The 17,653-nt window shown below is 40.6% G+C and overlaps 1 protein-coding gene across 1 annotated transcript; it reads left to right on the forward strand.

The window, feature by feature from the left end:
- The first annotated feature begins 4,101 nt into the window (after positions 1-4,101).
- Positions 4,102-16,735, forward strand: LOC117542419 (semaphorin-4E-like). The gene is made up of 14 exons (XM_034210073.1): positions 4,102-4,198; positions 12,623-12,768; positions 12,958-13,020; positions 13,113-13,208; positions 13,564-13,663; positions 13,836-13,946; positions 14,054-14,202; positions 14,309-14,484; positions 14,582-14,732; positions 14,808-15,030; positions 15,119-15,237; positions 15,364-15,530; positions 15,934-15,983; positions 16,134-16,735. The coding sequence occupies exons 1-14, from the start codon at positions 4,102-4,104 to the stop codon at positions 16,733-16,735; spliced, it is 2,250 nt and encodes a 749-aa protein (XP_034065964.1).
- The last annotated feature ends 918 nt before the right edge of the window (positions 16,736-17,653 follow it).

The raw sequence follows: 17,653 nt of genomic DNA on the forward strand, positions 1-17,653 counted from the left end.
ACAGCATTTCAGAAAACACCACAGCATTTCACAAAACACAACAGCATTTCACAAAACGCCGCAGCATTTCAGAAAACACCGCAGCATTTCAGAAAACACCACAGCATTTCAGAAAACACCACAGCATTTCACATTGGACGGAAAGGGTAATCCTTTAGGGAGAACACTTCTTGTTTGTGATTGGACAGAGCCAGCCAGAGAAGCACTGCTGTGATTGGTTGTTTTTGCTGCCAGTCAAGAAATGACGCTTCGTGATTGGTCAACACCCGACAGCGAAATATGTCCCAACACATCAGGCGTTAGCACACACTCAGAGCTCACAGCTCCTCATATCTGTTCAGAAACTGGACACAAGTTAAACATGTACAAACCACAGACTGTCTATGTCATGGCGAATACAGTCGCTGCTTTATTTATGTCTGTATGACGTTGTTGTGAGTGTGGACGGAGCAGCAACAGGTTAGTTTAGCCTGATGGATCCGATTCCATTCCGAAAACACGCATTTTAAAAGCTTTTCGCCTGCCGTCTTATCTGCAGACTTGTCAAAGCGTTAATTCATGGTTTTTACTAACCGTTATCAGTATGTAGTTACTTCGGCATCACTTTGAAACGTGTATTACAATTAAATCACGGTCAAATATGTTCATTTTGTTGTAGTTGGTATCTCCCATATAATTTACTTCTCCAGCGCCTCTTGTTTGAATGACAGGAGCAAACACAGCTGACAGCCGCGGTGAAACTCGAGCGATTAGAGCGATGCGAATATTGGGTGGTCTACCATAGTATTTACATGGAGATAAGCCCCTTAAAAACCATGAATTAATAAAGCATTAATTCTGTGTTTAATTCTGGGGGCGGGCAGTATCTCCATGTAAATCCTATCGGAATCGGATTGATTGATTGATTGATTGAAAAGTTTATTAACAGCTTGTATATTGGGTACAGTACAGTAGCCTACAGCTCAAAACATACAATTGTTAAGGGGATGCAGACCAGAGAAAGACTTTCGTCTTGTTTACATCAGGGTCCCCCATTTCCAATTCATCATGTCATATAAGACATATAAGACATATTTGACATACAGATGGCTTATTTACAATTTACATACAGGTGGTTTTTTACATACAGATTGCTTATTTACAATTTTCATTTTAGATTTCGTTCTAATACATCCTAACCGGACATTTAAGACATACCAAGTCTACAGATATACAGTTAGTAACAGAGTCTAAAATGCGAGTATATATATAGATGGGGGGGGGGGGGGGGGAAGCTGTCCATTGATCGATCAGGCTAAACTAACCTGTAGCTGCTCCGTCCACACTCACAACAACGTCATACAGACATACATAAAGCAGCGACTGTATTCGAAATGACATAGACAGTCTGTGTTTTGTACATGTTTAACTTTTGTCCAGTTTCTGAACAGATATGAGGAGCTGTGAGCTCTGAGTGTGTGCTAACAGCTAACGGCTGATGTGTTGGGCCAATCACGCAGCGTCATTTCTTGACTGGCAGCAAAAACAACCAATCACAGCAGTGCCTCTATGGCTGGCTCTGTCCAATCACAAACAAGAAGTGTTCTCCCTAAGGAATACCCTTTCCGTCCAATATGAAATGCTGTGGTGTTTTCTGAAATGCTGTGGTGTTTTCTGAAATGCTGTTGTGTTTTCTGAAATGCTGCGGTGTTTTCTGAAATGCTGTGGCGTTTTCTGAAATGCTGTTGTGTTTTCTGAAATGCTGCGGCGTTTTGTGAAATGCTGCAGCGTTTTCTGAAATGCTGCGGCGTTTTGTGAAATGCTGTGGTGTTTTGTGAAATGCTGTGGTGTTTTCTGAAATGCTGTGGTGTTTTGTGAAATGCTGCGGCGTTTTGTGAAATGCTGTGGTGTTTTGTGAAATGCTGTGGTGTTTTGTGAAATGCTGTGGCGTTTTGTGAAATGCTGCGGCGTTTTGTGAAATGCTGTGGTGTTTTGTGAAATGCTGTGGCGTTTTGTGAAATGCTGTGGCGTTTTGTGAAACGCTGTGGCGTTTTGTGAAATGCTGTAGTGTTTTGTGAAATGCTGCGGCATTTTGTGAAATGCTGCGGCATTTTGTGAAATGCTGTAGTGTTTTGTGAAATGCTGTTGTGTCTTGCACTTCAGGGCCACCGTAGCTTTGGGTTTACTGGCAGGCCGCAAACCACTTCACGGCGTATACTGCCGCCCAAAGTCCCCGGCCGGAAGTCCCCGGAGTTGGGGACTGGCTTCAGTAGAAGCTGCTGGGACTCCCAGCAGCTTCTACTGAAGCCTTCCGAGTAAATCGCCAGAACGCCGACACCTCCTCATCTCCACCGCTCCCATGTTTTATTTTGTGTTGCCATAAGTTAGTCTCTCTGCGTTTCTGCGCTGGGCTAATGCTAATAATGCTAATGCGAGGATAATAAAATGGCGGCTTCACAAAACTTTTTGGGAGTTTTACGGGGCGTGGTTTGCAATCCGCCCAGCCAATCAGAAATATAGCTATTTTCTCACAAGAGAGCCGTACGAAAGTCCCTGCTCTCTAGCAGCTCTCTGCTCTCTAGCAGGGACTTTCGTGGGGGTAAAAAGGTTAACTAATTTTAGTACCGGCTCTTTTTGGTGTGAACGCGATAAAAGAGGCTAACGTCCACGCTAGCTGCTATATGTTTTGCATTGAGGTGATACTTGAGGCTTGATGTGCTGCGGTGATATGCGAATTCCTTTTTGCATAATTTGCACACAACCGTGCTCTTATCAACGCTTCCATCCGTCCGTTTTTTAAAACAACATTTCCCACTGTTGTTCACTGTGGTTTGTTGTTGTCTGAAGTCATGAACGTTAGTTGGTGCTCCAGTATAATCGGTACGCCTGAAACTCATCCAGTGAGAAACGTTCCGCGGTGCAAAAATAAGTGCGATTAAAATGCGTTAATTTTTTTAACGCGTTAATTTTTGTGTAATTAATTCATCTTAATTAACGCGTTAAAGTCCCGGCCCTAGTTTTTTTACATAAGAGTATTATGTGAGACAATAGAACAATGCAACCTTAGTAAAGAAGAAACCAGTGGTGTTCAGTAACTAAGTACATTTACTCTGTAGGCCTACTCAAGTACAATTTTTAGATACTCGTACTTTACTTGAGTATTCTCATTTTATGCTACTTTGTACTTCTACTTTACTACAATTTACTCCACAACATGTATTTGATACCTTTAGTTACTTTACAGATCTGGATGAATGATGTGAAATATAATAAACTCTTAAATCAGACTTTAGTTCCACCTGGAGTAAATTCACAAGCTACCCTGCAGTATACAAAGTCATTAAAACTAGCTGCACCTTTACCAGCTTTGAGAACACTTTAATTATCAATAATTATAAAACATATCATATTATTCTGAAATGGACCAATCTGCACAATGACTACTGTTACTTTTGGTACTTTAAGTATATTTTGATGCTGATACTTTTGTACTTTTACTTGAGTCACATTTTTGACTGCAGGACTTTTACTGTATGTAATAGGGTTTATCATATTCCTAGAATCTAGTACTTCTACTTTTACTTAAGTATAGGATATGAGTACTTTTTCAACCTCTGGAAGATCTGCACGTGTGTCCATTAAAGAGGGTTTCATCCCTCCAATTCTATCTATCTATCTATCTATCTATCTATCTATCTATCTATCTATCTATCTATCTATCTATCTATCTATCTATCTATCTATCTATCTATCTATCTATCTATATCTATATCTATCTATCTATCTATCTATCTATCTATCTATCTATCTATCTATCTATCTATCTATCTATCTATCTATCTATCTATCTATCTATCTATCTATCTATCTATAATAAAGATAGTTATTATAACAAATGTGTCGTCTGATCAGAGATTCTATTTAGAAGGAATCCTACCTTTCATGAAGCATATTCAGGCAGTCTATACACCAACACACCTTTTGTGTGTCCTTATTACATAATTCTGTTGCATGCTGAGTCACTGCTATGATAAATGATTGCTGTGAGAGTTAATATATCCAGTCAGAAATCTGATCTAAATTGTAAGTTTTATTGACCTACTGTACTACAGCCTATAGGTCATGATGAGACATCCTGTGGTACTCTGTTGTTTCCTTCTCATCATCGGTGAAGGCCTTACAGTAAGCAACAAACCCCGCAGGAGTGTTTTCTTCCAAGGTAAGGCATATAATTTTGTACATTTAGACTACAGATGATACTTTTAAGAGAGCAATGATGACACTGTATTGTTACAAGACATGCTGAATATACAGTATGACTACAACAGACATACAATTAACAAAATACACATCCACTACCAGTAACAGTTTTGAGATAGTAGCAAGGGAAAACATTACATGCTATTCAGTTGACGCCTTTATCCAAAGGGACTTATATACACTTAAACGTCCGTGTCTCTTGCCCAAGGACACTTTGGCATGTTGATTGCAGGGTTCGGGATCGCACCAGTGAATCCATAATTGGCAGATTATCACTTTTACCCCACTTAGCCATATAGCCACATACAGACTGTAGATTGTAGAGTTAGGCCGGAATGAGTCCTAAAACCGGGCATTAGTTAGCATTTTACCACTTCCTGTTCCCCTCGTCTAGATGACAGCTTTTTTTTTTTTTTTTAAATGTGTTTGTTGTTAGAAGTCTGAACTAAGGTCTGTGGTTAACATAAGGTTACGAGATTTTCATATTTTGTTCCACCACATACAATATACAGTAAATATCCCACTTGTGAATATCGGAAGCGTCTTTGCGTCATTAAAAACAGCGTTCACTAACAAGTGACTAAATAACACTACTGAACGCCATCCCATCACGCCAACACCAGTCTGCCTTAGCTTAGCGGTGCTGATGCGCAGTCACGCAACCGTAATGTCATTTGTTTATAAGCTAACGTTAGCTTTTTACTTCTGGTGATTGCATTTCCTTTTCAAAAATCATGAAGTGTAGTTTATTTGTGGAGATAATCCTGCTGAACCAAACGTGTCATGCGTTGCCACAGAGCTTATTTTATTATTTATTATTTATTTTATTATTTTATTATTATTTTATTACACCAAAATCCAATATACCAAAATCCAATAATAAAATCGCATTGATCTTTTTATCCTAGATACTTAGGCAAGGCAAGGCAAGTTTATTTATATAGCACTTTTCAACACAAGGCAATTCAAAGTGCTTTACAAAAAATGAAAGACATTAAGAAAATGGCATTTAAAATCAGTCATTAAGATAAGATAGAGCTTTATTGTCTCCCTTAGGAGAAATTTGTCTTGGGCATCGAGATAATACACATAAAACATTCAGGTCAATCAGTCATAGATACAGAACAGAGATTACATATCACATGGCAAAGAAACAAACAAGAAACATACAGGTACAGAACTTTCCCTATTGCACATATCCCTATTGCACATACATCATCAAATTGCACTTTCCCTATTGCATTCATACATAATCAAATATTGCACTTTCCCCTATTGTATTCATACACAAATCAATATTGCACTTTCCCTATTGCACCTATGCATAGTGTCCGTCAAATTGCACATATCCCTATTGTGTCCATACCTATTTACACATAATGCACTTCCCCTATTTAACCTTCTCGATTGCACAAACTACACTGTAAACATTGCACCTCCCAACAACTCCTAACACAGCATAATCACAATTGTTTCTGACTGTTCAGCAGCTTGATTGACAGCGGAATAAAGGAAAACTTATACCTGTTCAATTTACAGTTTGGTAATCTATACCTTCTGCAGCAACTCAAACTCTCTATACAGGATGTGTTTGGGGTCGCATGTGATTTTACGGCCTTGCTTTCTCACCATCTCCTCAAATATCTCCTGAAGAGAGGATGGTGGAAGCATGCCAATTATTTTTCCAGCCCTTTTTATCAAGCTCTGGAGTTGTGATTTAGATTTAACTGACAAGTTACCAAACCATGTTGTGATGCCATAACGAATAATAGACTCAATTGCTGCCCTGTAGAACATTAACATGATGCATGTATCCACTCCATGAACCCTGAGCCTACGCAGAAAATGCAGGCGCTGGCTTATCTTTGAGCATACCTGATCCACCTGATGGGCCCAGCCTAACTGAGCATCAAAATAAATCCCCAAATATTTAAAACGTGTAACCTGCTCAACTCCCTCCCTGTTGATAAGGACGGGGCTGTGATCACCTACTGACTTGGGGTCAAAGATCATTTATTTTGTTTTTTTAAAATGTAACACCAGGTTGTGCGCCTCACACCACTTCACGACCTCTTCAATCTCAAGTTTATATATAGAAATGTCTGAGTCTCTAGTCAGTAGACTAAGTATGGCTGTGTCATCAGAAAACTTTATAATGTTGTTGTGTGTGCGCTGACTCCTACACTCATTTGTGTAGAGTGTGAAGAGAAGAGGAGAGCTAACGCAGCCTTGTGGTGCCCCTGTGCTTATGACCTGTGTGTCAGAGAGGGTCGAGTTTACTTTCACCTGCTGCTGTCTTTCAGTTAGGAAGGAGTGATACCATCTGATTAAGTAAGGGTTCACATCCATCTGTTTGAGCTTCTTTAACATAATTTGGGGAAGAATAGTATTAAAAGCTGAGCTAAAGTCCATGAACATTAATCTAGCATGAGCTAAAGGATTTTCCAGGTGTTTTAGAATAAAGTGAGTTGTAGAGGTCAGAGCAACATCTGTACCTCTACCATCGCTGTACGCAAACTGGTAGGGGTCCAAGAGGTGTTGCACCTCAGTTCGCAAGTTCCCTACAATAATCCGTTCTAGTGACTTCATAACTATTGAGGTCAAAGCCACTGGTCTGAAGTCGTTGTTGTCATGTGGGCATGTTTTTTTTGCAACTGGTATGATGACAGCTTTCTTCCATATTTGAGGGATGCTTCCCGAGTCAGCAGAGAGCTGGAATAATGGACTCCAGGCAGGGGTCAGCTCGTCTGCAAACGTTTTCAGCAGGAGTGCCGAAATACCGTCTGGCCTACTGGCCTTCTTAATATGCAGTTGTTTGAAAACCCTGGCCACAGCACTATCATCAATTATTATTCTTCTATTGTGTATTGGGTCACAGGTTAAAGAGGTTGACAAGTTATTACATGCATCAATGTTAGAAGCAGAATTAATATCAAAACGTTTGTAGAAGTTGTTAACTTAATTTGCTTTGTTAAGCTCATCCAGAACATGCATCTCCCTCTTGCCGGAGTTCAGATTTGTAATTTATTTAACAGAGTCCCACAGTTCTTTTGAGTTCTTGGTTGAGAAAGCCTCTCGAACACTCAGACTATGTTGCTCTCGGGCTTCTTTAAATTTCCCCTTTAGTTCTCTTTGAGCTGATCTCAGTTGTATTGCATCGTTCTTTTGAAAAGCGAAAATTAAAAAGAAAAAATAATAAAATAAACATTAAAAGAAAAAATACATGGATAAAAGTTACAGTGCAGTCTAAGATATGAATAGTTCAATTAAAAGCAGCGACAAAAAGAAAAGTCTTCAGCCTGGATTTAAAAGTAGTAAGAGTTGCAGCGGACCTGCAGGTTTCTGGGAGTTTGTTCCAGATATTTGGAGCATAATAACTGAACGCTGCTTTACCATGTTTAGTTCTGACTCTGGGGACAGAAAGCTGACCAGTCCCTGAAGACCTGAGAGATCTGGATGGTTCATAATTTAGCAGGAGGTCAGAAATGTATTTTGGCCCTAAACCATTCAGTGCTTTATAAACCAGCAGCAGTATTTTGAAATCTATTCTTTGACACACAGTAAGCCAGTGTAAAGACTTCAGAACAGGAGTGATGTGATCCACTTTCTTAGTGTTAGTGAGGACTCGAGCAGCGGCGTTCTGAATCAGCTGCAGCTTCCTAATAGATTTTTTAGTGAGACCTGTGAAGACACCATTACAGTAGTCGAGTCTACTGAAGATAAAAGCATGGACAAGTTTTTCCAAATCCTGCTGTGACATTAGTCTTTTAATCCTAGATATGTTCTTTAGGTGATAGTAGGCTGATTTAGTAACTGTTTTAATGTGACTGTTGAAACTCAGGTCAGAGTCCATGACTACACCTAGATTTCTGGCTTTATCTGTTGTTTTGAACATTACAGACTGAAGCTCAGCGCTAACTTTTATACGTTCTGCCTTGGCTCCAAAAATCATTACCTCAGTTTTATCTTTGTTTAATTGGAGAAAGTTCTGACACATCTAGTCATTGATTTGTTCAATGCACTTACTCAGTGTTTGAATTGGAGCATAGTCTCCTGGTGAAATTGTTACGTACATTTGTGTGTCATCTGCATAGCTATGGTAACTTATTTTGTTGTTCTTCATTATCTGAGCCAGTGGTAGCATGTAGACGTTAAAGAGAAGAGGCCCCAAGATGGAGCCTTGAGGTACCCCACATGTCATATTTGTCAACTCAGATGTGTATTTACCTATAGAAACAAAGTTGTTTCTGTCCTTTAAGTAGGATTCAAACCAATTTAGAACTGTTTCCGAAAGTCCAACCCAGTTTTCCAGTCGGTCTAGTAATATGTTGTGGTCAACAGTGTCAAACGCAGCACTGAGATCTAATAATACTAACACTGAAGTTCTGCCACTGTCTGTGTTTAAGTGGATGTCATTGAAGACCTTTACAAGAGCAGTCTCAGTGCTGTGGTTTGGACGAAAGCCTGACTGGAACACATCAAAACAGTTATTTAAATGCAAGAAATTACTCAACTGTTGAAAAACAACTTTTTCAATGATTTTACCTAGAAATGGGAGGTTTGATATGGGCCTGTAATTGTTCATTACTGAAGCATCTAGATTATTCTTTTTTAAGAGCGGTTTAATGACTGCAGTTTTCAGGGCCTGTGGAAAAATACCTGAGTGAAGAGATTTGTTTACTATATGAAGCAGATCTGAGGCCATGCAAGGCAAAACATCTTTGGAAAATCCTGTTGGAATAATATCAAGGCAGCAGGAGGAGGATTTCAGAAGTTGTATAATGTCTTCTAGGTTTTTATCATTAATCTGATGGAATTGTGTCATGGTGTTTGAATTGATTTTAAGTGGACACAGAGACAACACATTTGCTGTACCTGATGCAGAGGCACTGACTGCTTGTCAGATTTTCTGAATTTTGTCAATGAAGAAGGAGGCAAAATCATTGCACGCCCTGGTGGATAGAAATTCAGAGGCTACTGACACTGGGGGGTTAGTTAGTCTGTCGACGGTAGCAAACAAGGCACGTGCGTTGTTTTTGTTTTTGGTAATGATGTCAGAGAAGAACGATTGTCGTGCGTTTTTCAATTCCAAATTATAAAGGCCAAGTCTCTCTTTATAGATTTCAAAGTGAACCTGGAGATTTGTTTTTCGCCACCTGCGTTCAGCTTTTAGACATTCTCTTTTTTCTGTTTTCACGGTCATGGCCTTTCTCCATGGAGACATTTTCTTGCCAGACACTTCCTTTACCTTAGTTGGAGCAATGGCATCTATAACATTTTTCATTTTTTAATTAAAATGATCTACTAGCTCATTTACTGAGATGTTAGCAGGGGCAAGTGTGGAAGAGAAATTCTGAGTAAACATTTCCCTAGTATTTTCAGTTAAATATCGCTTTGTGGTTACCTCTTTTTTAACATTTTTGTGAACAGAAATAGAGCTCTCAAAGAAAACACAGGAATGGTCAGAGAGTGCAACATCAGTCACCACAACCTTAGAGATATTCAGACCCTTTGAGATAATTAAGTCCAGAGTGTGCCCCTTATTGTGCGTGGGCTCCATCACATGCTGAGTCAGTCCATAGCTATCAAGAACACAAAACAGTTATTTTGCCCCTCTGTCCTGGGGGTTGTCAACATGGATGTTAAAATCACCAACAATGACTAGACGGTTAAAGTCAATACACACTATAGACAGCAGTTCGGTAAAATCATCAAAAAAGCTTGCACAGTATTTGGGTGGTCTATAGATATTTAGGAACAGAGCTCGAGAGGAGCATTTCAGCTGAAGGGTTACATATTCAAAAGAAGCAAAGTTCCCATAAGATGTCTTCCTGCATTGAAGGGAATCATTGAACAGAATAGCAACTCCACCCCCTTTCTTATGCATTCTTTCCTTACTCATAAAACTAAAGTTGGGAGGGGTTGATTCGATAAGAACAGCTGCACTGTTATTTTGTTCAATCCAAGTTTCTGTTAAAAACATAAAATCGAGATTGTGCTCAGTGATAAAATCATTGATTAAAAATGTTTTTCCTGCCAAAGACCTGACATTTAATAAAGCTAGTTTAAGTTCGTTAAACACACTATCAGTCAGGTTTTTTGTAACAAGCTGTGGCTGACATGGAATCACTGCTAAATTTGATAAACCCACACAAACGTTTGAGCACTTACTGTATCTAAGATGATTCACCGCTCTTAATCTATTACCTATCAACACAGATATCGGCAAAGCTACAGGCAGGCAGGGCCCCGGCATGTCCTGGAAAGAGTTGAGAGTGCCATACGCCCTTGAGCCTGGACCCAGCAGATATCAGTTTGCAGCGTTTTGTACACACACATCCCTAACAGGCTTTGAAGGGGAAGGAGGACCCACCACCCTGCTCCTCTCATCATAGGAGGGCAGGGTGAGGGCTACACTGTAGAAAGGGGGGTTTGGAAATCTGCTTCCATCTTCCTTGTATTGTTTTGGTTTGGATTGTGTTAGGCATGGTGATGAAGCCGGGGGAGATGGTGCGCGTCTCTGCTTTGGTGATTTTGGTGGGCGTCGTTGAGGGGCGGGGGTAAAGGACATGCTGCCAAGCCTGCGTATCGCCTTCATGCGGTAATCGAACTCCAGGGGGGTGGGCGAGGGTGAAAGGGTGAGCGGAGAGTAGAGAGAGCTGGGGGATGAATGAAGAGTATCCTCAAAGGCGTTGACAGGGGGGGTGACGGGCAGTGGAGACTCCTCCATGTGTCTCATAGGTCTCCCATAATCAGAACATTCCTCAGGCGGGTGCAGTGATACTTCTTCAGGGTTTTCTGCGCGATGTGTTGTGTCTTTCTCCTGTTTTGATTCCTCTTGCCGCTTGTCCTTGGCAGAGGGAACAGATTGATGATGCAGGCAGTTGAATATGTTAGAGATAAACAATTTCACTCCTGACTTGTTCAGGCAAACTCCATTTGCCTTAAAAAGATGTCTGCGGTCCCAGAAAAAGTTAAAATTGTCAATAAAATGGACAGAATGGTCAGTACAGGCAGTTGAAAGCCAGTTGTTCAGTGCAAACAATCTGCTGAATCTCTCCACTCCTCTTCTGACTTGCGGTAGAGGGCCACTGATGAACACCTCCGCATTTAGAGAGCTGACAGTTTCCAACATTTAAAGTCTTCTTTCAGCATTTCTGACTGTTGTTTCACAACATCATTTGTTCCAATATGCAGTACCACATTCTTCACAGTCGGATGTTCAGCCCCAATATGCAGGATCTTCTCAGCCAAGTCAGAGACCATATCCTTGGGGAAACAGAGTACTTTGGTGTTGTTCTTACTACACAGACCTTTTACATCTCTTACAGCAGAGTCACCCACAATCAGAGTTTCAGGCCCAGGCGTTAGCTTTCCCTCTAGCCTTTTACTTTTGGAGTAGCTATTGGTCCTTACCCTGCTGTGTGAAGAGGACAGGTTATCCAGGTCATCAGTAAGAGATCTCCGGTTCTCGGTCAGCGGAGCGTATCTGTTCTGGATTGGCACACTTGGTGGTTTAGGAGGATTGTTTGTAGTTCTCCCTTCAGCAGCTGTCCACGGCTGTTTCCTAGTAGGAATAGGGGTTGAAGAGGCGCTCTTGCTGGGTGATAACAATGCAGGCCAGCCGGTCGCATCACAGATTTCAGAGCGCTGGGCTCTGCCTGTTATCCGTCCTCCCAAATCCCATGGAAATGATTTACCCTTAGGCTTTGCACCCAGAGAGTTCCAGGGAGGACTACCACTTGTAGATTTATTACCCGGTATACAGCCCTCCTGTTCCTTGGAATCCTTGTAGCTGCTAACTAGCTGTGAGTTACCATACCCTTTTCCATTATTTTGCAACACTGGTAAAGTGGTGTCATTCCCACGACATAGTCCATTCACTTCCACGTTAACTTCCAACTGTTGCATTTTCATTTCCAACACAGCCATCTTCTGTATAAGTTTGTGGAAGTCATCTGTAGAGAATGGAGGCATTTTGCTACCAACTAGCTTAAGCTAAATAGCATGCAGTAGCCTACCAGGCTTTAGCTGTTGCTAGGCCACGCTACTGTAAGACTGAGGTCGTCGTATTTTTTTTAAAATATGGCTGAAACCCTCCGTCTATTTACGAAGATTAACTGTCCCAGTGATAAGTTAATGTCCAGGAGCCGCTGCTCGAAGTTTTCAGAGAATAAGAATAGGAAAATCAGCATAAAAAGTAAGCAGAGGCAAGAGCAAGCAGAAAAGCGTCTGCACTGTAAGCAAGATAAGCAAGGTTACTTAGATAAATACATTTAAATTACAGGCTATACAGTTGGACAATTGAACATTGAACAACTGAACTGTTTGAGCATAAATAGATCTGAAAACCTTCAGCTCCCTGTATTTTTCTGTGGTTTAGACATGAACTTGAAGCAGTTCGAAGAGTCCGGTTTTAGCAGCTTGAGCTCTTTGATGATAAGAGATGATATCGGCCAGCTTGTGGTCGGAGCCAGAGGGAAAGTGTTCACACTCAACTTGGATGACATCACCCAAAAGACCAGTGAGGTAAGACCTTCAGATTTGTACATACCACACCAAAAAAAGAACAAAATAAATAACACGGCTTTCAACAAATCTGCTGGCATAGGAATCACGTACTATTTTAACTACTAATACCACGAGAATTCTTTATATTTGCTCTTATATTAAGTATTAAAGATGTTCTTGGTCATCCCGTATTCTCTTTTCTTCCAGGCCAAATGGACGGTCAGTTCAGCAGACAAAGCCCTCTGTCAAATGAAAGGAAAGGACACTAAGGTATGCTGAGAAGTAAAATGCAAGTAAGTGCAATATTTCCCAACATCCCAGGTTATAAAGTTTCATTTTAATCACTTTTGTTCTTGCGACAGGAATGTGATAACTTAATTCGGACTCTACAGACACTGGAGGATGGTAAAATGCTAGTGTGTGGGACAAATGCTTTCAACCCTGCATGTGACTACTTGGTAAGTCAATTTATTTAACTTTCAAAACATTTAATATACTGAGATTATGAAGGCAGGTGCTTTGTTGTGTGCTGTTTCTGTTTAATTAAGTAGTTATATTGGATTAAGGGATGTCTATACACTTCCAATTCATGTTTTTGATCAAATCATATCAAAAAAGATTCAATGACAACGATGACTGGCAATAAGCAGGTACGTAAATGTCCCGAACTGCGGCAACTATGAGAGACATTTTGGAACATCTCGGTGTTCGGTCTGACTGCCATTTTGCGACTGAGGTCAAAGGTCAATATTTCTGAGGGCCTGGTGTAGCCAGCTAATACAGTCCCACAGACATTAACATTTGCTTCAACAGACTTTCACAAATGGAAATGTGTCCCTTGAGGGAAATCAGCAGGTGAGTAGGGGGAAAGTTCCCTTTGACCCTCACCAACACTTTGTCACCCTAATGAATGGTAAGTGCATAACTGTTTACAGATTTTCTAACACTTTATTTCAGTTTTTTGTATGACTGCTTTCCTGAGATAACTATCTGGTTGTAGTAAGGTTAGGGTCAGAAAAAATGCAACGTTTGTTAGAGTTTTGACAAAAATAATGACGCACAACTGTTTTGTTTTAACTTGACAGGAAACACTTTCTACTCGGCCGCTTCCTCAAACTTTCTTGGCACAGAACTGGTGTTTCAGAGACATGGACTGAACCCTCTCAAGACTGAAATGTTACTCTCCTGGTTCAATGGCAAGTTGCTCTTACATACTAAACAGAATCATGCAACATTTTATTCTGTTCATCATCGTACACACTTGAGTCTTTTGTTTTCCGACCTTGTATGCTTCCGTTTTTAGAGCCTACCATGATATCCTTAAGCCTCGTTGAAGCAAGCAAAAACAGTGAGGACGGTATAGACGACTTTGTTGTGTTGTTCTTCACTGAGAACGCTGTAGAGGAACGTCATGGCAACATACAGGTGTCAAGAATTGCCCGTGTCTGTAAGGTCCGTCTGTAAATTCATCCGATTGAGAAACTTAAAACACCTGCACTATAGCTCAACATATCCATAAATGAAAATTAAGCTAATGGTAATTATAACGATGATTTAGAGTGACATGGGGGGCCAAAGGACCCTGCAGGGAAAATGGACTTCTTTCTTAAAGGTCCGTTTGGACTGTCCATTTGGCAATGTTGGCTCCCCATCCTTGGTCCAGGACGCGTTCCTTCTCCAAGACCAAAAAGACTGGAGGGATAGCATCTTTTATGCCACGTTCACCATTTACTCGTAAGTCATTGCTTGGACTGTATAAAGAGTATAGATTAAGTTATACATGAAAAATGAAATAGAAAATACCTGGAAATCCTTTCTGTATCTGTCACAGGGAGTCCTCAGGTGCTTGCAGTCAGTCTGCTGTCTGTGCCTACAAGCTCTCCGACATTAGCCGGGTGTTCAGTGGTAGGTTTTTGACTGAGAGTGATACTGGGAGCTGGGACACATACGCAGGAGAGGAGCCATTCCCTCACCCTGGTTCAGTAAGTATCAAGCATAGAACAATAAATCACATAATTAATAGGGTTTATCATATAGATTCGGTCTCGTTCTTTCAGTGCATTAACGATGAACTGCGGGCGGAAGGTGTGATGACCTCTCTCGACTTCTCAGACAAAACTCTGCTGTTTGTGAAGAACCACCCTCTGATGGAAGGGGCTGTCACACCAATCACTGGCAAGCCTCTGTTGGTCCGCATTGGGACACTTTTCTCCAAAATTGTAGTGGACCAAGTCACATCACTTGATGGACAACTGCATCAAGTGATGTTTATTGGCACAGGTATGTAACAAGCTTGTGCAGACATTTTATCCAACCCAATAACACAAATGCTTTGGTTTATTCAATCCATGTAATTCATCTCCAATAGAGTCTGGTTGGCTTCAGAAGGCAGTGAGGTTTGATGGTGAGGAAGGCCGCGTCATCGAGGAGCTGCAAGTGTTTCCAACTCCTCAGCCTGTCAACTTTCTCCAGCTGTCTTCCAAAACGGTAGGGCCCAAGTCCCTAGAGTTGTTTCAAAATTCTAATTAAAAAATGTGAAATACCCTGATTCCTTGAGACTTGAACAACTTTTAGGGAGTCTCAAAACTCAGTCCTGAACTATTGTTTCTGCAGGGCCAATTGTACGGTGGTGCCAATGGCGTTGCTGTTCAAGTTAATGTAAGGGACTGCAGCCGCTACACATCATGCGATGACTGCCTTCTTGCCAGAGACCCTTACTGTGGCTGGGACATGATCAGCGGCCAGTGTGTGTCGGTTGTCGGCGCATTTCTTAAGTCTATGTAAATGAAAACTCTTGTATTGTTTTACTTTCAATAGTCAATTATTACCATAGACTGTATAATCACCATGAAGTTACTCATTGGTGCGTGGACTACGGTTTAGAAACCTTTAGTTTGGCATTTGTCCATTGCCATCTTGTGTTTTTCTTGAACCAGCTGTGATGCATGAAGATGGAAAAAATAAATGTTGTGACCAAAATGCTAGAATTAACTTCAAAGATGCAAATTAATAAAGTACAATCATTTCTTATTGATTTCTATAAATCTGGAGGAGTTTTACACTGCTGGCCATTAGAAAGACTTAGGTTACTTTTACATATGTTTCACTTGTCAGAACCAGAGTATGCCACCATTGTTTTATATTATTGATAAAGTGATGAAGAAATAATTTCTCTTCTTGCAGAATTCAGAGTTTGACTGATGGAGACCTCCAGATGTGCCCCATTTCTGATTGTAAGTCAAACACTAATACATGTTTTATCATTGACATTATGGTTCAAAGTTGATAACAGATTATTCATATGATAAGACACATACAAAAAAACCCTTAGGAAACATAGAAATGCAACAAGTCTGTTGGTGATCTGGTGTAATCTTCCTCAGTGAAAAAGAAACATCCCATTGTCCACCTGAACATCAGGATAGCGCAGTTCCTTCCATGTTCCCCTAAAACAAACCTCCCAATCAGCTGGCGCCTCTCGGACAGCATCCTCCTTCCAGGTCCCCGACACACTGTACTGAGCCTGGGACTCATCATCAGACCTTCCTATTCTGAGTCTGGCATTTACACCTGTGAGACAGTGGAAACAGTAAAGGGTAAAGTGCACCGGAAGATGGTGGTCCAGTACTTCGTCCAGGTTCAGGACCCTAGCACTCTTGTCAGGACATTGAAGGCAGCTGTTATCGTCTTGTCCTGCTTGCTGATATTGCTCATATGCAGTGTACTCGTGATCAGACGCATACAGGCAAAAAAGCAAAATCACATTGGTTGTGGCAACGAAAACAAGAACAACAATCACATGATCGTTAGTCCTTTCTTTCACTATGACCCTACCTCTGATCGACTCTGTGACCAGGAAGAGGAGCAGAGTGTGGAGGCTAGGAGTGTTAAAGCTATACTCATTCTCCCAGAAGTCACCTTGGTAAACCTAGATGTGGAGGTGGAGGCAGACACTGTCAACGGCTGCACAGTAATCGAGATCTGAGGGTGAACACCTTCCCTTACAAACTGTTTTGTATCACAGATATGTTCCAATAAATGCAAAATACAAAAGTAACAAATGATATCCAAGGTGAGTGATGTTTCAGATTGCAGCCTTGGAGGACCACATTTTATTACAGAAAGAAAAAATCAACTCAAATGTATTGATTTTGCCAAGTTCTGCTGTTCAATTGGACATCAAGCTCTTGCTATTCCTTGATTAAGAGTACATAAATATAAACATAGGCATTTTTTATAACATTATGAGTTGATAGAACCAATCATTATCACTTATGACATTAACAATGCCTCTTCTTTGCCAATTAAATGGAACAGGGCCATTAAAGGCTGGGTTAATAGCCAAGGTTTTCTTAATATTTTAATAAGTACAACTTTGCTTATCCAGCTGGCACCTGACATGCATGAGTGCCAGAACTCAGTGTACCTTTTATAACTATCATTGTCTATGTTTCCTCAAATGAGTGATACTCAACAAAAAAGTAGTTAAAACTAAACTTACTGGCTAACATATTCATATAGGCATTAGTCATAACATTCAGACTAACAAGAACAGAAAATGCTCAGTTATAGCTAACAGCTAAGTTATAGCTAATAATATAAACAATGCTAATAATTTCTCTGTTCGATTAAAATGCCTCAGCTAACTATGTTGAGCCAACATGCACATAAGCACAACAAACCAACAATAAAGACTGTGTTGCACAGGCCAGCTAGAGTATCACTGTCTATTTAAAATAATTATTGGTAATTCTCTTTACATTTGTTAAGAAACAAACAAAAACACAAGGAGACACCATAGAATGTTTGGTAGGGACCAAGCGGCAAGCTCTGGGGCAGAGCCGGGAGGCCAATAAGGAAGTGCCACAAACTGCAGTTCATCTATTGGCCGATAGGCGATGAC

This window comes from Gymnodraco acuticeps, unplaced genomic scaffold (assembly GCF_902827175.1).
Source record: "Gymnodraco acuticeps unplaced genomic scaffold, fGymAcu1.1, whole genome shotgun sequence".
In the NCBI taxonomy this organism is placed as follows: Eukaryota; Metazoa; Chordata; class Actinopteri; order Perciformes; family Bathydraconidae; genus Gymnodraco; species Gymnodraco acuticeps.

What these genes read in the sequence shown, in the direction of transcription:
- LOC117542419 (XM_034210073.1), top strand. Translation starts at nt 4,102, where the DNA reads ATGATGAGACATCCTGTGGTACTCTGTTGTTTCCTTCTCATCATCGGT. An exon ending in CTTTGTCACCCTAATGAATG is followed by an intron (nt 13,664 to 13,835) that starts GTAAGTGCATAA and finishes TTAACTTGACAG; the next exon opens with GAAACACTTTCTACTCGGCC. An exon ending in CATTCCCTCACCCTGGTTCA is followed by an intron (nt 14,733 to 14,807) that starts GTAAGTATCAAG and finishes TCGTTCTTTCAG; the next exon opens with TGCATTAACGATGAACTGCG.